The 22,523-nt window shown below is 42.7% G+C and overlaps 2 protein-coding genes across 2 annotated transcripts in view; one reads left to right on the forward strand and one right to left on the reverse strand.

Moving 5' to 3' along the window:
• Positions 1-4,079, reverse strand: part of LOC106567506 (gamma-aminobutyric acid receptor subunit alpha-6) — a 39,202-nt gene extending 35,123 nt beyond the window's left edge. The window contains exons 1-7 of the mRNA XM_014136817.3: positions 3,854-4,079; positions 3,583-3,713; positions 3,030-3,097; positions 1,480-1,700; positions 1,092-1,174; positions 851-994; positions 325-477 (exon numbers count right to left, since the gene is read on the reverse strand). Coding sequence (XP_013992292.1) covers positions 325-477; positions 851-994; positions 1,092-1,174; positions 1,480-1,700; positions 3,030-3,097; positions 3,583-3,713; positions 3,854-3,888 — 835 coding nt within the window. The 5' untranslated portion in view covers positions 3,889-4,079. The remainder of the gene's footprint in view (positions 1-324; positions 478-850; positions 995-1,091; positions 1,175-1,479; positions 1,701-3,029; positions 3,098-3,582; positions 3,714-3,853) is intronic.
• A 13,734-nt stretch (positions 4,080-17,813) lies between these two features.
• The window catches only part of LOC106567507 (gamma-aminobutyric acid receptor subunit beta-2), a 95,441-nt gene continuing 90,731 nt past the window's right edge, over positions 17,814-22,523 (forward strand). Inside the window, exons 1-3 of the mRNA XM_014136818.3 lie at positions 17,814-17,963; positions 18,100-18,191; positions 18,886-18,953. Of these exons, the coding sequence (XP_013992293.1) occupies positions 17,881-17,963; positions 18,100-18,191; positions 18,886-18,953 (243 nt within the window). The 5' untranslated portion in view covers positions 17,814-17,880. The remainder of the gene's footprint in view (positions 17,964-18,099; positions 18,192-18,885; positions 18,954-22,523) is intronic.

Genomic DNA, 22,523 nt, shown 5'->3' on the forward strand with positions numbered 1-22,523 from the left:
ACCTTTTATCTCTAGCACCACTCCACTAAGTGAAGCACTCCATAGAATGCAAACCATTACCAAGTTCTGCCAAGAAAGAACATTAAAATACTATATCCTCACCTAATCTACATAAAAGGATACAGAATGGATCATGTAATGAGTGGAGAATTGGTATAATCCACCTTTGTTCTTTTGCTATGTTAAAGTGGCTCTATTATATCACTCCAAAGGAACTCCAACTTATAATGGGACCTTCAGGGGTAACCTTGCAACATGTAAGCATGGTATACAACCCAATGGAGACATGGAGGGAGTAATGGTGGAGATCAGGAGGAGGCCTACCAAATACAGTTCGAGCAGGAACAGATTCCTTATTGATCCAAAAGGAGACCTGAGCCAGGATCACCGTCATGATACAGGGAATGTATGTCTGAATCAAGAAGAAGCCCATCTTCCTTTGCAGGTGGAAGTGAACAGTCATGATTACATATTCACCTGTCAGAAAACAAATGGAATTTCTGTCTGTGGCGCAGAGTTTCTAACAGGCAACATTGTTAAATCAGAAATTCACATGGCACAATACTGATTTGTGTTACAGATAACAGATCAGACAGTGAGCATCACGGGGGAGACATCATGCATACAGTACATGCGTACTGTAGCACATGTCAAATACCCCACATTGAATGTGTACCAAACAAGCAAAGATTCAGATGAAAATTCCATTTAGAATTTACTCATGTCTTTAGATTGAAATCCTGCAAAGCCATATGCATACAGGATGCATACAGTTAGTTAGAATAGGTATCTTTTTAGGCCTATTTCTGTAAGCATTACTTTAGCATAGAGTGAATGAATACATTCTTACCTGTGTTGGATTTTAACCTCTCACTGGACACTGTCTGCCCTATTAGATCGTACTGTAGCAAGCTGGAGGACTCCTCTGGTACTTCCACGGAAAACAGTGGTCCTTTTTTCCATGTGTACACAATTTCACTCATGGGGTAAGCATCTGGACAGCAGAAATAAAGATTCTGTAGTCAGTATGTAATCAACCAGCTCTTCTGGTGGAACCATCTGTCTGACTAAGGCTTATCAAGACAACTTACAACTACCAAACTTGAGAGGACAGGCATGGCCGTCCATGGGGAAGTTCATCAGTCGCATGGGACACTCCGCGTTTATAGTCAATCTGCAATGGAATGGCAGAGTATTGGACACACTGTATGTACAGTAGTAATGCTCACCTATGATCATATATAACTAAATCACACCAGCATACAGTGGGTAGTACCATATTTTGAAAACAAAGCAATACTCATAGAAATGCGCCTGGTTAAGTATGCGTATTTCACAAATAGCTCAACCATACCCATGATTTTTTTTTTATATACTTTTTTGATACAACTTTTTTTTAAATATCCTGGCCAGTAGAACACAGAGTAAGTACTACGTAGGTCTATCCTGGACCTGGATGGCTGTGTGACTCATTAGTACCTCATGGTGTAGAGGATAGTTCCGTTCTGCATGATGCGGAACAGCTTGTTGGGAGTGGTCATGTTGTGAGAGATGGACCTCTTGCCATTCCGGAAGAACGTGTCTGGCGTCCAGATCTTGCTGACCATGAGGTTGTTGAGCCGCAGAATCTCGATGGGGCCCTCGAATTTCAACCTCTCGTCAATCCACGTTTGACGGAAAAATACATCCATGGTGTACTCCTACAACATGGTGGTTTAGAAATCAAATCAGCAATCAATTTGTACGCAAATGATGGCATGTACTGTACAGTACGTACAGCATATCAGTGACCTCATTTTATTTTTTTATCAAATTGTCAGTAATAAGTCAATTTATTTCATTTATGCAAATGAGGAGTATATTTTTCACGTTTGCATTTTTTTCTCCAGAAATTATTGCTTATGGATACCTTCATGTGTTTAAATATTACTGTTTTCAGATTTTTAATTAATAGATTTTAGATGTGCATTAAAATTTGCATTTTTTGAAAACGATATATATCCATTGTTTAGCTGGAATGGAATGTTCATATACTGCATATTTGACTGTGATATGTATTCACCTAGCTATCTAAAGATGAATGGACTAGTCACTTTTATAAGAGCATCTGCTAAATGACTAAAATGCCAAATGTAATTGTTTTACATACAGATCTCATATTACAGCATTGATTCATTTTATATATATAAATCTATGATTTGTACAGTTCTTTATTAAAAATGTAGTTGTTTGTTACATTTGACTGTGTAAAACCTAGCAGTACTACTTATTTATCTGAGAGTGAGGCAGATATATATATATATATATATATTTGCAAAATTATTTGTCTCTGAAATGAAACCATCAAGTGATAGATTTTAAACAAATAGATGTCTGTCATTGAACAACCCCATGCCATGATTAGATAGTGGAAAAACAAAACCAATGTCTTTCATAAGTTCTTTAAACAATAAAAGTTAATTTACCAACATTTCAGAAAATGGATATATAGTGTTTTGGGAAAAAACGTCATATTTTAAAGTATCCCCTCTGTGTTGTTTGTGATCTGTTTAATTACTGTGCATATCCATATTTCTCAACTCCTCTTCATGAAAGCAAATGACTGAAGATCCAAACGGTAACCATGGATATGGCTTTTTCAATCCGGGAATGCTTTTAGATAAAATGGATGGCTTTACTGCTCTGAAGGGTCTTATCTATACTGCTTGTTGGATGGCTACTAATGTATCACATGGTATAGTGGGTAAAGGAAATAAAACGATCAGCAGGCTCGGGACCCTCACTGACAGAGATTGTCAACCAGATTAAAATCCCTAAGCTGCACTAATGACATTCTGCCCAAATGCCAGAATAATATGGCTGGTAGGAACATGACTTGAGACTGTGGAGGAACATTCTAGGACTGAGAGCAACAAGCAATTATCTGTCTGCAATAACACAAGTGTGTATTAAAATATCCATAAATGCCAATACTCTGGAGTTTTGTGTTATAGAAGTGGACTGGATAAAGTAGTAATGCGGCCACATACCATCTCAACATCTGACACTGGACCAAAGCTGGTTACAAAGATGTCTGTTTTGACCTCAGTAACGGGACCTACAAAGATAAGTGTTGGTTTGGCATGAGACATAGCTAAATAAACATAACTCTTCAATCTAAAAACAAACGGAAGCATGTACATCTAAAAACAAATGGAAGCATGTAAGATATCGACAAGATAAAAACGATGTTATTGTTAATGATATCCCATTGCCAGTTTACAGTTACTAGACCTGTAGAAGTGTGGGATATTCCTCTCACAAGTCAGCACAATAACATTCCTTAGTAGGATTGGCCTTTGTGAGAAAGAGACCCTAAGTGGGTAAATAAATTGCCTGGACACTCGAGGGCACAGATTTGAGTTATAGTAAGTGCACCAAAAGCAGCTTCCAACGATCGGACAGTTACCAAGAATTAGGGTATATCCGAACATAAGTGCCTCAGCACAGTGAAAAGTACAACTTTATCTACAGAGTGAGAAGACTGGAATTTAACACCTTTAAAAACAACCTGTTAGAATTCTAAAATATGCATTACTGTACCTCCAAATCCAGGTCGCAGTCTGTTGTCATATCCATCTAGTAATCTATCCAATATACGCGTAATGTTATCCAAATAGATATTCCCATCAATCTCTGTCGATTTCGGATTATTTCCCCAAACATTGCTCACACTGTAAACAAAGTACATCTTCATTATCTGTCGCCTTATTCTCCTCGGTACAACTTGTTACTGCATCAAAGTTGCATAATTTACATCGATCAACATCCTAACATGCGTAAAGTCGGAGAAGAATAGTTAACTTGTACTCACCAGGACAGAAAAAAGAAAGTGAAAACGAAAGCCATGCCTCATAAACACTTCACAGCCTAAAAGCCCTGGTCAACTGTTATAATTTGCATATTCCATCATTTAAAACCATTATAAAACACCGATCACACGGCTTGGTGTAAAAAGCGAGGGCATTTGCGCCAGTCCTGCTCTTCTTCTCCAGTGCGGTTGCGCCTCATCTGACTCGCTCAGTTGAAAAACTAAAGAGTTTTAAGAGACTGAAGAGCAGGGACGGAGGGCATTGAAAATAATCGAATAAGGCATTATGGGACATTAGAAGGAAGAAATCAACTGATAGTTTTGGCGGGGAATTAGCAAGGACCGGTTTGGAGATTTGGAAAAGGCTCAAATGTCCTGCTGCCAGAGATTACACCAGAGATGGTTTAAATGTTTGTGGTGGAGAGCATTCTACAGATGTTAATTCATAACAAAGTTGAGGAGATAAAGCATCAATACTCATTGCCTGTTGACCTTGGACATGTCAAACATCTTTTTTCCATTAGCTGTGACAGTCTGTTTATGCTTGTTCAAATCTTCTGCATGGGTTAACAAATACAAATAAAGCAGAAAAACCTAGGATGGTGTATGTGATTGTGGTGGTGGTGGCAAGGCAGGAGTAGGAGTAGGAGGTTTGCAGGCTCACTCAACTCTCACTGACCTGGAGTGACATTGTCCAAATTTCAAATTTGACTATTACAAAAAAAGTATTACTTGTGTTATACCACTTCGATAGAATCATAGTTGTATGGACAAGTACAGTAACAACTGATCTATTTCAAATAGGATATAGGGGAATATTTAATACAGCGCAAAGACAAATATGAGAGCAAAGTGCTTTGTGCAGTCAAATATTATATGCTATTTAGTTCAAATAAGTTCTCTGCCACAATCTCTACTTTGATTTTCGGTTAATATTTGATTCATATTTTGTGCTTATCTTCTACTGTGTTAGTCTGTACAAAACATGGTAGACAACTTTTAACTGTAACTTTTACATATCCTTTAAAGTAAGGGTATAACATTTTCACCATATTTATAATTCATCTGACGGAGATACATGTTTTCTAAAAAAAAAGCATGAAAAGTGTTCTAAATGATTTATGCAATGAAATCCCACAATCATAGTATTATTGTACTCAATATGTAAGTTATATAATGTTATAAATGCACTTTGAATGGTGTACACCCACCTCATCTCCTTCAAGATGTGGTGCAGTGGGTAATGCTGTGTCTACGTATTAGCAAATGTGTTAAATGTAGGCGGTCAAGGGAATAGTCATGATAATATACACTGAGTGTACAAAACATTAGGAACATCTTCCTAATATTGAGTTGCACCCCCCCTTTGCCCTCAGAACAGCCTCAATTCGTCGGGGCATGGACTACAAGGTGTCAATAGCATTACACAGGGATGCTGGCCCATGTTGACTCCAATGATTCCCACAGTTGTTCCAGTTGGCTGGTGGACCATTCTTGATACTTGACATGAGAAACTGTAAAGCGTGAAAAACCCAGCGGTGTTGCAATTCTTGACACACTCAAACTGGTGCGCCTGGCACCTACCACCATACCCCGTTCAAAGGCACTTAATTTGTCTTGGCCATTCACAATCTGAAATGCAGTCATGCACAATCCATGTCTCTATTGTCTCAAGGCTAAACAATCCTTCTTTAACTTGTCTCCTCCCCTTCATATACACTGATTGAAGTGGATTTAACAGGTGACATCAATAATGGATCATACATAGCTTCACCTGGATTCAGTCTATGTCATGGAAAGAGCAGGTGTTCCTAATGTTTTGTACACCACAGGCTAGCACAGTGTTGTGGCCTGCAGGAGACCTGAGTTTGACCCTAGGAAGGTCACATGGTCAGCAAAAACTCCTGGCCCTGGTGATAGCAGCAGAAGCACTGATAGCGATGGTAGTGATAATGATGGCGGTTCTGTGTAGCTCAGTTGTTAGAGCATGACGCTTCCAATGCCACGGTTGTGGGTTCGTATCCCATAGGGGGCTGGCAGTATGAAAATTGATGCACTACTGTAAATTGCTCTGGATGACAACGTCTGCAAAAATGATGGTAGCAAGGGCAGTGGTTGAATTAACATTATAGTAAACATTACTGTGTAATATGATTCATTTAGCATTAATGGAAGCCATGCTCTGAGCCAAGATGCCCTTTAGGAAGGGAGCTTATTTCAGATTTCACTGGTGTGAGTCTGCTTGGCATGCTATGTAATGCCACCATTGAAATGACACAGGGCCATTACCCTAATCCACCTCCATGGCAGTGAGGTTTAAGCACCGTGCAATGGGCACAGCATTATTCATAACATGAGCCGTGCCATCCATTATGGGACTAGGGGTCCGTTCAGTAGGCAATACAGCAGGGGCTTCAACCACAGATCATTAAGAAGAGGTAGAACCATGACCATCATATCTCTGTTGAAGCGGCCGAGGCGTGCTCCCTGGCTGACACACACACACACACACACAAATCCATGATGGTGTCCCAGAGTGCACTGACACAGAGATAGATATGGTGATTTTTAAGCTTTGCTGTTCTTTGGAGCATCATCTATGTCATAAAGTGCCAAATGGTCAGAGATAGTGCCGCTGAAAGGCATTTTGGCCCACAAGTGGAGCCTAATTGCTAATTGTCCAGATACAACATATCCTACTCTGGAAAGCATTCATTCTGGTTCATTACATTCAATATGCAGTGTTTGAATTAAAGGTATCTCTGGATCGTTGAACAGATCACTTGAATCTTAAGAGTTGAACTGCGTACATGTTAATAATGATAGTAATGGATTATATTAACATTGTGCATTATACAGCTCTCAAAGCACTTCATATTGCACAGGGGTAACTTGAGGGCTAACTACACTCATCACCAATGTTTATTTCTGCACTGTAGACATTTTGAGCCAGGATATCACACACATCAACGGTAGAAAGGTGAGGGTTTTCCATTCCATTTTTTGTAAGATACAACTATTTTACATGACTTGTGTCATAACTGAGTCACTCCAGAGATGACAAACTGAACTTGATTAAGCCTCTGTTGACGTCCGAGTGTTCGCACACAACTCTTGATTTTTTTTGTATTTTAATTCAAATCAAGCAGCTTTCTCAGTGCCTTTCAGTTACTTGCTTCACAGAAACCTTTTTCTAACTCCCTAACCTTTGTAAAAGAGACCTTTGCCAAATTGCCTGGGAAAATAGAACATTTGGTACTTTGTTTTGGTCAGTACAACAACTTCTGGGCATACTCAGCATCTCCAGCAGAAAAAAAGCACATATTATTTATGCAATGAAATGTTATTGTTCATAATTGTGCATTGACATGGAATGAAGGAAAGTTAACTTTATTCATCCCACCAACTTTAGTAGTGTACATTTCAACAGCATGGTCAGCAACACAACTCCCAATAGATCCTTGTAAGGCAACCAACTGCAATTGAAACTTCAGCTCTATGGACTGTGGCATAATTCTACCAGACCTAGGTAAGGCAGTCTTAAAACTTCAGCACCATGGACAGTAGCAGAAGGTTAGCTAACGCTGTGGTGCACTAAGAGGCAGTCAAAGCGTTTTATGATTTTAAAAAAAGCTAGTAAAAGATCAGGCTGAGGAGCAGGCCCTCCATTAAAATACAGAAACCATCTTGTGACCCAGTGAATGTCATATTTTACAGCCAGCTAATCGGGGACATGTTGTTGTCATTGAGTGTCAGTCTCTTTCAATACTAATTATATCCCCTGTTTAATGCATAACCTCTTTAATTATTAACATCAACTCCGGGTAAACACCAGATTACATCCTTTCTCTAATTCGACTAGATCAATGTCTACTTTTAATCCAAGTTTGTATTCAATGACATCTTAGTCCAAATGTATAAAGTGTATGTGTTTAATACTTATCAAAATCTGAAGCAATTCTGTGGTGCTGTGTTATATTTAACATACCGCCAACAGTGGATGTGGCAATTCTGCTTTATTATACAGTATCTATGGTAACAGCTCGCTGTTACAAAAAAAGAAACTCAGTGAGTCAAGTCAAAGTCAGAGAGCCTGCAGAGGTGGTGTGGGTGGGCAGTGGTTGTTCTGAGGCAAGCCTAGCAGGGCTCTTCTGTGAGGGGGAAAAGAAGGGGGCAAAAGAGGGGACATAGGAGGAGTGAGGAGCAGATGTTGACATGAGGGTCTCACGTGGGAGGTCTGCTGGTGGAAGAGCTCCAGCTACTCCGTTGCAATCTCAATATTTGAAGCCAAGACACCAAAAGGCACTGTTTGGCAAGGTCACTCGGATATTCTTCCCAACTGTGGCTGAAAGCTGACACTCACCCCAAGACGCTCACCCCAGATTTGGCGATGGTGTCCATTGTCGTGTAGCGTAAAGGGCGCTGTGACCTTGAGAAACAGCAGGTGGCGCCTCCTCCTGTTGGTGGCAGTTAATGAGGCATAGAGGATGGCTGATGGTCTCCGTTTTTACTGGTTATCTACAGTTTCAAAACGTAGCTCACTCCTGACATTGGCAAGGAAACTGTTGATAGTCATCGCCTAAGCAACCTGGTGTCACAGTGGGGGGAAACCACATAGCTGCTGAAGAACATAAACAAATGTAAAGATTGGCGTTATAATTTCCATTTTGGAGCAGCTATGACGTATTGTATGTACATTATAGATATCAAAAACTTTTGATGTCAATAACTTAAGTTCTTCAAATGGTTTCACAACAACTTTAGAAACAGCACGTAAATGTATATACAGTATATGCTACTCTATGCAGTGTATCTTTTGGCTTGAGAAACAGTTCTGAGAAACATCAAAGTTCATGTTGAAATACAGCTTGCTTTGGAAATCAGACTTTGTTCAATGAGTCAGCTATGATCGGTCCTTCGAGTACCAGATGTCCTTTTGAGTTTTTATGCTTTGATTATCTGTTTTAATTGGCAAAGCTCTTTTATTTCATCATTATAAGACTACTATGACAAAACATCTTGTCAAGAGAGGCATCATTAAAATGTACCTTTTAGGGCCGTTTAATTGTGATCCTCTATGTAACCTTTTACTGCAAAAGACTAAATCAAGGTCAAACAGAGTGATTCTTGGTAGTCTTAAAGTAATATACTTTGAAACAAAAGTATATACCTCACACACATGGTTATGGACAACAACAAAAAAGAAAACACCTGTCCCATGTCCGATATAGAGTTGAAATGTATTCCATTTTGAGTTTGCATCACAATATTACACTTTATATACACACCACAGAAGACTGAAATATAACAAAACTGTTTGACATAGAAACACCCAATTGTCATCAATAAAATATATATACACTGCTCAAAAAAATAAAGGGAACACTAAAATAACACATCATAGATCTGAATGAATTAAATAATCTTATTAAATACTTTTTTCTTTACATAGTTGAATGTGCTGACAACAAAATCACACAAAAATAATCAATGGAAATCCAATTTATCAACCCATGGAGGTCTGGATTTGGAGTCACACTAAAAATTAAAGTGGAAAACCACACTACAGGCTGATCCAACTTTGATGTAATGTCCTTAAAACAAGTCAAAATGAGGCTCAGTAGTGTGTGTGGCCTCCAAGTGCCTGTATGACCTCAGTACAACGCCTGGGCATGCTCCTGATGAGGTGGCGGATGGTCTCCTGAGGGATCTCCTCCCAGACCTGGACTAAAGCATCCGCCAACTCCTGGACAGTCTGTGGTGCAACGTGGCGTTGGTGGATGGAGCGAGACATGATGTCCCAGATGTGCTCAATTGGATTCAGGTCTGGGGAACGGGCGGGCCAGTCCATAGCATCAATGCCTTCCTCTTGCAGGAACTGCTGACACACTCCAGCCACATGAGGTCTAGCATTGTCTTGCATTAGGAGGAACCCAGGGCCAACCAGACCAGCATATGGTCTCACAAGGGGTCTGAGGATCTCATCTCGGTACCTAATGGCAGTCAGGATACCTCTGGCGAGCACATGGAGGGCTGTGCGGCCCCCCAAAGAAATGCCACCCCACACCATGACTGACCCACCGCCAAACCGGTCATGCTGGAGGATGTTGCAGGCAGCAGAACGTTCTCCACGGCGTCTCCAGACTCTGTCACGTCTGTCACATGTGCTCAGTGTGAACCTGCTTTCATCTGTGAAGAGCACAGGGCGCCAGTGGCGAATATGCCAATCTTGGTGTTCTCTGGCAAATGCCAAACGTCCTGCACGGTGTTGGGCTGTAAGCACAACCCCCACCTGTGGACGTCGGGCCCTCATACCACCCTCATGGAGTCTGTTTCTGACCGTTTGAGCAGACACATGCACATTTGTGGCCTGCTGGAGGTCATTTTGCAGGGCTCTGGCAGTGCTCCTCCTGCTCCTCCTTGCACAAAGGCGGAGGTAGCGGTCCTGCTGCTGGGTTGTTGGCCTCCTCCACGTCTCCTGATGTACTGGCCTGTCTCCTGGTAGCACCTCCATGCTCTGGACACTACGCTGACAGACACAGCAAACCTTCTTTCCACAGCTCGCATTGATGTGCCATCCTGGATGAGCTGCACTACCTGAGCCACTTGTGTGGGCTGTAGACTCCGTCTCATGCTACCACTAGAGTGAAAGCACCGCCAGCATTCAAAAGAGAGCAAAACATCAGCCTGGAAGCATAGGAACTGAGAAGTGGTCTGTGGTCCCCACCTGCAGAACCACTCCTTTATTGGGGGTGTCTTGCTAATTGCCTATAATTTCCACCTGTTGTCTATTCCATTTGCACAACAGCATGTGAAATGTATTGTCAATCAGTGTTGCTTCCTAAGTGGACAGTTTGATTTCACAGAAGTGTGATTGACTTGGAGTTACATTGTGTTGTTTAAGTGTTCCCTTTATTTTTTTGAGCAGTATATATATATTAATTCGGAAATTCAGAAAAATATGTGTAACGGCCGTCGTAGGAAGGAAAATGCAGCGTGTACGTGAATGCTCATCTTTATTTTATGTCGCACACTATACAAAAACAACAAAACGAAAAAACGAACAACAGCTAAACAGTAATGCAGGCTAAACATAGCAGTGCACAAACAACCTCCCACAATACCCATAACAAACACACCTCTATATAGGACCTTCAAGCAAAGGCAACGAGAAACAGCTGCCTCCAATTGAAGGCCCAATCCTAATTAACTAAACATAGAAATACACTAACATAGACCAAAACCCCGGAAACTCTAAACAAACACCCCTCTACATAAACACACACCCCGAACCACATAAAACAAATACCCCCCTGCCACGTCCTGACCAAACTACAATAACAAATGACCCCTTTACTGGTCAGAACGTGACAGTACCTCCCCCCCCCAAAGGTGCAGACCACGGATGCCCCTCACACAAAACACAAAAATACCCCCCCCCCAATTTTTTTTTTACTAAAACAAGAATCCCAACTAAAGGGAGGGAAGGGTGGGTGGCCACCGTCACCGACGGTTCTTGTGCTACACCCCCCCTCCCCAACCCACCTACTGTGGAGGTGGCTCAGGCTCTGGCCTTATTCCCACACCTAACCTGTCCACCCCCGCTGAATGCCTCTGACTGAAGCGCATCGCTGTAGACCTCGGGCTGAAGCGCTTCGCTGTAGACCTCGGGCAGAAGGACGATTCTGGGAGCTCCGGACTGTAGGCCGACTCACTCGGTTCCGGACTGTAGGCCTTCTCACTCGGTTCCGGACTGTAGGCCGTCTCGTAGGCCGTCTCACTCGGTTCCGGAGTGTATGCCGTCTCACTCGGTTCCGGAGTGTATGCCGTCTCACTCGGTTCCGGACTGTAGGCCGTCTCACTCGGTTCCGGACTGTAGGCCGTCTCACTCGGTTCCGGACTGTAGGCCGTCTCTAGACGGGGAACTGTCGCCGGACACTCTGGACGGGGTACTGTCGCCGGAAGCTCTGGAGGGGGTACTGTCGCCGGAAGCTCTGGACGGGGTACTGTCGCCGGAAGCTCTGGACGGGGTACTGTCGCCGGAAGCTCTGGACGGGGTACTGTCGTCGGACGCTCTGGACGGGGACTGTGCACTGAAAGCCTGATGCGTGGGGCTGGTGGTGGAGGTACCAGACTGGAGACACGCACCCAAAGGCTAGTGCGAGGAGCAGGAACAGGACGAGTTGGACTGGGCTGACACACTGGAAGCCTGGTGCGTGGGGCTGGTACTGGAGGTACCAGACTGGAGACACGTATCTCAGGGCTAGTGCGAGGAGCAGGACGAGTTGGACTGGGCTGACACACTGGAAGCCTGGTGCGTGGGGCTGGTAGTGGAAGTACCAGACTGGAGACACGCACCCCAAGGCTAGTGCGAGGAGCAGGAACAGGACGAGTTGGACTGGGCTGATGCACTGGAAGCCTGGTGCGTGGGGCTGGTACTGGAGGTACCAGACTGGAGACACGTATCTCAGGGCTAGTGCGAGGAGCAGGACGAGTTGGACTGGGCTGACACACTGGAAGCCTGGTGCGTGGGGCTGGTACTGGAGGTACCAGACTGGAGACACGTATCTCAGGGCTAGTGCGAGGAGCAGGACGAGTTGGACTGGGCTGACGCACTGGAAGCCTAGTGTGTGGTGCTGGTTTTGGATGTGCCAGACTGGAAACACGCACCTCAGGGCTAGTGCGAGGAGTGGGAACAGGATACACTGGGCCGTGAAGCATTACTGGAGGTCTGGAGCACACAACCCCTACGGGCTGAGTGCTCACTCGAGCATGGCACTTGCGAGGGGCTGGAATCATTCTCACCGGACTGTTTGTGCGCATAGGCGAGATCGTGCACACTTCCGCATAGTACGGTGCTCCTCTGATCCTCTGTTCCCCATAATAAGCATGGATAGTTGGCTCAGGTCTACTGCCTGCCCTAGCCAAACTACTCGTGTGCCCCCCCCAAACAAATTATTGGGGCTGCCTCTCCGGCTTCCTTGCCAGCCGTGTTCCCCAGTAGCGTTCCCGGTCTTCTTTAGCCTTCCTCCATGGGCCCTCTCCAGCCAGAATCTCCTCCCAAGTCCACGACTCTAGATAACTCCTCTGCTGCTCCTTCCTCCGCTGCTTGGTCCATTGTTAGTGGGAGGTTCTGTAACGGCCATCGTAGGAAGGGGACCAAAATGCAGCGGGTATGTGAATGCTCATCTTTATTTTATGACGCACACTATACAAAAACAACAAACCGAAACCACGAACAACAGCTAAACAGTAATACAGGCTAAACATAGCAGTGCACAAACAACCTCCCACAATACCCATAACAAACACATCTCTATGTATAGGACCTTCAAGCAGAGGCAACGAGAAACAGCTGCCTCCAATTGAAGGCCCAATCCCAATTAATTAAACATAGAACTAAACACCCAAGATCAGACATAGAAATACACTAACATAGAACATAGACCAAAACCCCGGAAACTCTAAACAAACACCCCTCTACATAAACACACACCCCGAACCACATAAAACAAATACCCCCCTGCCACGTCCTGACCAAACTACAATAACAAATGACCCCTTTACTGGTCAGAACGTGACAATATGAATAACATTCCACCCATGAGGCCAAAGGGGGCGCTTTTGGTCATTGACTGCAAGAAAGGGCTACTCAGCACTGTAAGTGCAGTCATCACTTCACTGCATGTTAAATACACAAAACCGGTTCATTGTGGTGGAAAAAAATGTGATTGCAATTTTGATACATGACGCACTGTACGTACTACAGGTATATACACCAAACATCAAAATTATAATACAGAAGATGGGTTTTTGAAAAACTATACCTCAAAAGATATGAGTACCATCTAGCTTCAATGTGTCACCCCGGCATCCTGCCACGTCGCCATCTCACTTTGGTACCTGGCCATGTCAGACGTCCACAGGGGGTCTATACACAGATCTGTGACCAGGTGCAAACTCCCCCACATCGGGTTTATAAAAAATAATCCAGTCTGTCCACACATTCTATGGATACTGCTTTCAATAATCATGTGATCATGTTGTTTTTATGTATTACACTTTATGTAGGCTACTGTGTGTGTGCGCGTGTGTGTGCACGTGTGTGTGTGCATGTGCGTGCGTGAATACACCCCTGGTTAGAATGAATAGTCTGCAAAGGATGTTATTGTAATTTCATAGCTAGCTAATAATTAAAAAGATTAAACCTATTGTGCTCCAATTTACAATAAGTTTCTTGCTCCTGAGTAGGTACATTATAATTACAAGTGTATCCTTTGCAACAGCAATGTACTTACATAACATTTGATTCAATATACAACACATGGAATTAACTTCAGTAAGTGGATCTGTAAACACACAGTCCATGTTCCAATTGTGTAACAACCTATACTGATAAACACTAATTATATAGCAGTTCCTAAGAAATAATATTGTTATAGTTAGGCAACAAAGGCTAGGTATAGAGGCAACACTGTATGTGTGTGTGCGTGGACACAATATGTGTGTGTGTTATGTGTGCGTGTGCGTGTAATGTTGCTTTGAGTACACTAATTTCCTGTTGCTGCAGGCTTATTTTTCAGCTGTACAGTAGCAAAAAACTGTCTCAAATTAAGATCCTACACCGGTATATGTTTCCTTTCATCTGAAACGTAATATTAAATCAGACACCAGAGACAACAAAAATAACATTGACTTCAGTGAGGAGATTGCATTACTTGTCAACACTCAAGTAAAAAGAAGAACTCAAACATGTAACTTTAGTATTTTCAAGAGTTCTCGTCTCATAGCATTTTAAGAATGTGTCTGTACATTAGTTTTAAGACTAATGTACAGTATTTGAGTATTCAGTATTTGAGCTTTGACCTTTCCAGTGTATTAGTTTAACCAGCAAACATAGCACATCACAGAGTGTGTACCATTGTGAGAGGACTGCTAATGTTTACTTTCCTCCTCTTTTTCCTTGCTTGTGGTAACAGTGCGACCCAAAGTCGTAGCAGATGATACGCTGTGTTGTGATATCTGTGTCCACAGGCTCTCTGCACAAACAGGCTAGACTGGCCTCTCTCTCCATCAATACCCTTCATGCCAGCAAACAAACCCTGTACTAAAACACAGCCAAAAACGCTGTATTCCAATACATGGTGTGATGCAGTTTGACTGGCCATGAGGGAGGAATGACTAGTGTTTGATTATGAAGAGTCAGTAACCTATCAGTCACTTGTATACCTATGCTCTTCAGTCTTAGCGCTGAGAGGAAGTCTGTTTGACCTTGGAGAGGAAACACGTGAAAATACACTCTCTGAAAGCAACATTAGCAAGTGCTGAATACTTGAGATGTTCTTTAGAAGTGTAGAGCAAATTAACAAGTATTACATTTACATTTAAGTCATTTAGCAGACGCTCTTATCCAGAGCGACTTACAAAATGGTGCATTCACCTTATGATATCCAGTGGAACAACCACTTTACAATAGTGCATCTAAATATTTTAAGGGGGGGGGGGGGTTAGAAGGATTACTTTATCCTATCCTAGGTATTCCTTAAAGAGGTGGGGTTTCAGGTGTCTCCGGAAGGTGGTGATTGACTCCGCTGCCCTGGCGTCGTGAAGGAGCTTGTTCCACCATTGGGGTGCCAGAGCAGCGAACAGTTTTGACTGGGCTGAGCGGGAACTGTGCTTCCTCAGAGGTAGGGGGGCCAGCAGGCCAGTGGTGGATGAATGCAGTGCCCTTGTTTGGGTGTAGGGCCTGATCAGAGTCTGAAGGTATGGAGGTGCCGTTCCCTTCACGGCTCCGTAGGCAATCACCATGGTCTTGTAGCGGATGCGAGCTTCAACTGGAAGCCAGTGGAGAGAGCGGAGGAGCGGGGTGACGTGAGAGAACTTGGGAAGGTTGAACACCAGACGGGCTGCGGCGTTCTGGATGAGTTGTAGGGGTTTAATGGCACAGGCAGGGAGCCCAGCCAACAGCGAGTTGCAGTAATCCAGACGGGAGATGACAAGTGCCTGGATTAGGACCTGCGCCGCTTCCTGTGTGAGGCAGGGTCGTACTCTGCGAATGTTGTAGAGCATGAACCTACAGGATCGGGTCACCGCCTTGATGTTAGTGGAGAACGACAGGGTGTTGTCCAGGATCACGCCAAGGTTCTTAGCACTCTGGGAGGAGGACACAAGGGAGTTGTCAACCGTGATGGCGAGATCATGATATATTATATTAGAAGGGGTAGTGGCTGAGACAGGCGTTTATGTGCATTCATGATGAATAACAAATCACAGACGAGTGAATGAATGAACTAGTGACTATTTAACAACCAATTTTTATTATATTGTGCATGGTGTGTTTTTATGTATCTGACGTAAACCACGATGGAAGTCAAATACAAATGTCAGTTCTTAGCAAATGGACAATAAAGCTTTTGAACTTGACCTTGTTGTTTATTCATGTTTGTCCACTGAGGCCTATGGTTTTAATGACAGATGTTCTAATTATTATTTGTCTAACTGAGGGCAGAGTTTATCGCTCTCTACATGGTCTAATTGCAATCTCAGAATAGCTGGGTTATTCAGCTACTTTCCAAAATCATCATCTCATGTATGGCAAATCAAGAAACCAGGCTACAAGTAAACCGATATGAAATAAAATATACCCCAAGAGGGGACTTCAACATTCAATTGTCCAATAATGTCCACTAATATCATGTTGATGTAGGTCTTCACGTGGCTGCTAGTAGCTCAATGATACACATCTTAATTGTGGGTTGTTAAGGAATGACAGATGAGAGGGATGTTGATTAATTGTGACTATCGTCCAGGGGTCTCGTGGCTCTCTGCCCAGTGCAGTGCGCCATTGCATTTGTATTCCACCAACGCTTGTCCACTTTTACAAAGTGGCATAAGTCGGTTTCAGGAGTGGGTACTTGCTTTGAAATGTATAGCATACTTGCTATTGTTCGTGTATTCTATCCTCCTCGAGGCGCATTATTGACGCAAGAGCAACAGCGAGTGGTAATGAAACCAATTTGAACACGCGTTTGCAAGTTTGCATCAAAAACCCGAACCCGTAGGAGAGGTGCAGTGGGTGAATTTGAGTCATGTCATAAAAACTTTGAGGAGCATCCCACCTTGAAAGAGAGAGAGAGAGATCGCAAGAGAGCGAGCACATCCAGCCCAGCGCATGGGTAGCCTAATTTCTAATTCCAAACTGGTGTTGACTATTTCACGAATGCTCTGACATTATAGGTTTATATAGCCTATACATTTTGTGTTCGAATGATTTCAATCTAGGCCTACATATTCTGAATATCGATCAATTCCAAAGGGACGAATCATCTGTGCCGTCGCTGCCCTGCCCCTCTAAACACACCTCTAACAAATAATCCGATTATTACCTATTACTGCTCATCATTCTGCGCCTCAAAACACCCTGGATCACGCGCACTCTGAGCTGTAGCTACGAACGTTCTCTCTCTCTTTCGCCTGTGAAAGAGAGAAAACGTGAGGCGAAAGCTAGAGAACGTGTGTAGCTACAGCTCAGAGTGCGCGCATATTATGTACACACACTCTCACACACACACTGTTAAATAGTTGTCCCTCCAATGTTCTGTCGAAGCATGCAACAACCACAAATCTGTTGAAGCATACATTGATGTTAGATAAAGTAGCCGATGCAACACCTCATCCTAATTGCTAATGTTGTCGTTTTTAAACATTCCTTCTAAGTGGAATAAAACATCGATATTAACGGAAAATAAGCAAGTAAAGTATTATCTATATTACGTTTGTTTCACACGTTTTAGAAAATCATGAACGGCGAGTGAGATCCATCCGTTTGCCTCTAACTAACTTGTAGGCTTCGCTTGCCCATTAAAACATTTTCTCTGGCAGGGAAATTGCTCTACCACCAACATCAGCAGCCACTGCTTCTTGATGTTGTGGTAAGAAATGCGCATGCGTCCCACACTGGAATTACTGCACTGGCCAGAATAAGTTGGATCTCGTCTGTCTTCACTGAAATCCTAAATCATATCAAAACTATGGCGGTGTTGAGAATAAGAAAAATGAGCTACTTTGGGGTTTGGACCTTTCCTGTAATAGTGGCGGTGGTCTGTGCGCAAAGGTAAGTGGTCAGTTTAGATGCTCTTCACTTTGTATGGCTGTGCTTTACACTGTACTGTAGAAAAACTGTAGAAAACACTTAAATAATGCCTTCAGAAGCCTGTAAATATAATAATGTATTCCTTCTCTTTCTCTAGTGTCAATGACCCTAGCAATATGTCAATCGTAAAAGAAACGGTGGATAGACTGTTGAAAGGATATGACATTCGCTTGAGGCCGGATTTCGGAGGTAATTGAAATGATTTAATACGAACTCTAATTGACGTTTCTATTGTCAGCCCTATAACACCCAGTTGTTGCTCTAATTGGGTGGATCGCGCAAATCCCTTCTCATTTTATAAAAGTTAAACGCACATAGCTTACCCACCAGTTGTCCAGGTAGCCTATAGATACATTTGGCCACCTCGTTCCACATGTGCTAAACGACGCGGATTAGGAACACTTTATAACACAATACCAGAAGGGTATTTTACATTGTAGGCTCAATCAATGATACACATTTTGACTGTAGTGTCATGAAACGTGATTATGAATTCCACAACCCGTTGTTATTTATGTCGGCGATTTGTGTCTTGCCTCGACTACCTTACGAACGCGGTCATCTCTCTATTCAGGTGTAAAAGCGGTCGACATAGATACACACTTTCAATTTCCTCGGGAGCACTTAGACGAAATAAACACCATGCAAGGTGTTTTGCGATGAACATCAAAGGCACCGTGCGCACCTGTTTTTTCAAATCCCCATATTGTTTCGTGTTATCTGGCTGACAACAAGTCAATGAATGATTGTTCGTGTGTTGATGGCACGCAGTTGCTATAATTCAAAGTGTTAACACACATTTGTGGTTTATGGTATTCATTTTATAAACCCCAAAAATAATGAAATGGTTAACATTACAGTCCGTTTTGTTGATTTGTTGCAGGTCCCCCTGTGGGAGTGGGGATGAATATAGACATAGCCAGCATAGACATGGTATCTGAAGTCAATATGGTAAGTACTCGATTATCACCCTCTCCTAATGATTTGTGGGCATTGCTCTGATATTCCACGCACTGTCTTTCCCGAAGGAAACCCCCCCAGCGCACTGCACAGAATAGGCTACCAGTCTAACCGATGCTATCAAAATATTTCGTCTTCTCACAGCTGTATTGGTCTGCTGGGCATTGTCAATACACCTACGGTGATTGCTTACATAATAGGGTAGGAACAATCCAAAAACCGTCAGAAGTCATCTCAATGGCAACAACCCATTTTACTATGACTATCGACGTTTTTAAATTCACACCTATAGGCCTAGCATGTTGTTGCTAATCCACCCATAACAGAGTTTCCCAACTGTGAATGTTTCCTAAGAACATGTTTCAGGTTGTAACCTGAATTTCAATTTATGTCAGCTGATTATGGAAGCTCCTGCCTTAAGGGATGAACACAAGGGCTTGGTTGACATGTCACATACCTGTGTTTGAGAAGAGTGAACAAGGTGGTTTGAGTCTTTGTAATGTGTTTACATGTAGTGGTAGCCTGGAAATACTCATGTTTCAAGGAATTTATGAAGCGCATACTGTCGGAGACAATTTTTGCTTCATGCAAGAGCATCCCCTAGTGCTATTTAGTCAGAACTGCACATCAATGTAAACGGTGACAGGTTTTCCAGGCTTTGACTGAGAGGAAAGGTCCCTCCACCGAACACTTGGGTATATCTCTACTAATCTCTGCTATTAGTGTGTTTTCAGTTGTGTTGTCATTTCTTAGATTTGACACGTGTTACGAGAAAACATATGCCTCCATTGTAGTACACCAATAAGGCCTTTTTCATATGACACTGAAGTTGATGATATTATTATTATTATAAATATAAATAATATTATTAATACATGTATTTAGATTACTGCTGAGGTCACGTACAATGACTGCGTTTGTGATGAAATAGCGGACACATACAAAGGTCTAGCTTTGCTCAGGTGCATTTCAACTCTACTGGTTCTTGAAATGATGTTTTCCAGTTGAAATGGGACTCATCATGATACGAAGTTAAGAGCACACCATTGGCTGTTTTTGGCACAAATACCCATAGCCTTTAGTTTAAACTGTTGTCATCATAGACGTCCCCCAGACCAAATGTAATTCCAGTTGGGTTTATTGTATAAAACAAGATGTATGATTTACACAATGTTGCTCGTGGAAGTTGCCCTTGTCATCCATATTAGCATGCATTTGCATGATGTCAGAGGAAGGCCAGAGAGAGTAAACACATAGATCACTGGTCTAGTGCCCTCCACATTTTGATTTGTCTGGCTCTGACTCCTGCATGCCTTCATCCAGATTAAACAGTGATTTTCACTGTGTAGCCAAAGCGAGTGGCCAACGTACCATGAACTGAAGGTTACGTCATGGTAGGCAGCTGCCTGTGGCAATGTGGACGACCCCTGTGTGATGACAAAAAGTTGGCCTTTGTTATGCGTCTGCATGTTTAATCTCCACCTGGGTTATTGTTTTAGATAATGATTTTACCTTTAATGCTTTCAACAAATATGCTCAGCGACTATTATCACGTTGCGCTAATCCACAAAGCCTGGCTGGAAGTAAAAATAGGAGAGGGACCATGCTCTCCCAAAAAGTTTTTTAACATTTGTATGACATTTTTTTTAAATCAATACTTTGAGTCAAATGATTGTTATAATATTGTCAAAAATAGTACCGCCATATTTAACTGTATACATTTTCCCCTCTGTGGTGCCTCCTCTTTTATCTCAGCTCCTCTTAAAATCATAGCTGGGATACGGATGGTTTCTTCTTCTCTTTAGACCCAGGCCACATAGTTGGTTGAAAGCGTAAGCCTCACTGCTTCCCCAGAGACGCCCACATAGTGGACTGGAAGGAGGGGATGGGACAGTAGGGTTTCCTAATGGACCCCTTTTAACAAGAGGTTGAGTGAGGATGAAGTTTTTTTATGTCTACCGACAACCCATCCTCTCCCACCCTCCTCCACTGTACTCCAGCAGCACCATGTCTTTAGCAGCTCCTCTACCTGCCTCGGACAATGTTAACTCATTAGAGCCAGGGTTGGGAGCTCTGTGGTGGTGTGCTTGGTCTGTGGAACAAAAGCCCCAGGTGCCGTCTGTCCTCTGGTTTGAATTCGCCGTGGTTACTGAGTCACGTAACGTATGTTGATCCAGCGTGCCAGGTATATAATAGGCCTGTGTTTGAATGCACATTCCCCGAAAAGGTCTTCTGCGTCTGGGTGTTCTTCCATCCAGAGCCCTGGGAGGAGAGAAAAGGTTAGATGTAAGGCTGGGCGAAGTAAATCCTTGGCGTCAGGCCTGTTCTGGTGCGTGTGAAAGTGTCCTAACATTAACAACCTGCTATTTGGAGAGGCAGTGTCCGTTAGGTTGGAGGGAAGGTCATGCACCTAATATTGCTTGGGGTTCATATGATTCAGAGATAGACACACACAATAGAACACACATAATACAAATGAAATAGAGCAATTGCAACTCCATGCAGCTAGTTAATCTTTTTCCATGGTAGAATCTACTACAGTGTTGCCCTACATTTAAACTTCTTTCTTTCTTTCTTTCTTTCTTTCTTTCTTTCTTTCTTTCTTTCTTTTCTTCCTAGTTGAGTAATATTACTGTTGAATGAGCCATTTTATTGTCAAAGAATATGCCAACAGAGTCCTCAGGGAAATAAATACTCTGTGTTGAGAATGAGACAAACTTCTCCTATTTCAAAAATCAGAAATACCATTATTGATGTAGACAAAGGTCAAGAGGAGCTTATTGATTGCTGGAGAAGGTGCTCAGAATGCAGAGCCCTCCATTTTGAAACTCAGCACAGTCGATTCATGGCAGCTGTGGAGATCAAGATATCACAGACATATCTGTAGAAAACTGTGAAGAACAGACTGTGCTGTATCAAAGGTTTACTATACTGTATGATTAAGCGATTGAGAGATACAACGTGCAGCAAAATGTACCCAAGGCATGTTTATGTTGGCATAGTTGGAGACATTTATGGCAAAAAGTTTAAAATATTGTAGTCTGAGTGTTCCTGAGATGGCACATGATGCTGAAAGGGGAGAGTGGTTTAAGTTGAACCAATGGGTTAATTGAGCCACTCGTTGTTTCTAAGCAACCATACACAACATTAATCATGTCACCAAGTATTTAGGAAGATGTGATCATTTCATGCAGTCTGAAGGAAGAAACCAAGTCAAATTAATATATTGTGTTACAGGTTCCATGATTCTGGTATCTAAACCAAAGTAGGTAATTTACAGATTGCTCTATACATCAGTTGGGTTCTTTATAAGTTACAATATAAGTGTCATAAGATTCGATCATGCAGGAGGGGTGAAGTCTGACGCAGGAGACTAAGGTACGTGGGAAACACGTTTTTAATTAATACAGTCCAAAGTGCCGAAAAAAGACAAGGCAGGGTACAAAACTCCAACAATAGGTAACAGTCCTAAAACGAGTCGGGACGCAGCCCAGCAGACCCTAATGCCTAATACGAAATGGCAGAGGAAAACAAATCCCCAACCTCCAATAAAATGACACG

This window comes from Salmo salar, chromosome 13 (genome assembly GCF_965601325.2).
Source record: "Salmo salar chromosome 13, fSalSal1, whole genome shotgun sequence".
NCBI lineage: Eukaryota > Metazoa > Chordata > Actinopteri > Salmoniformes > Salmonidae > Salmo > Salmo salar.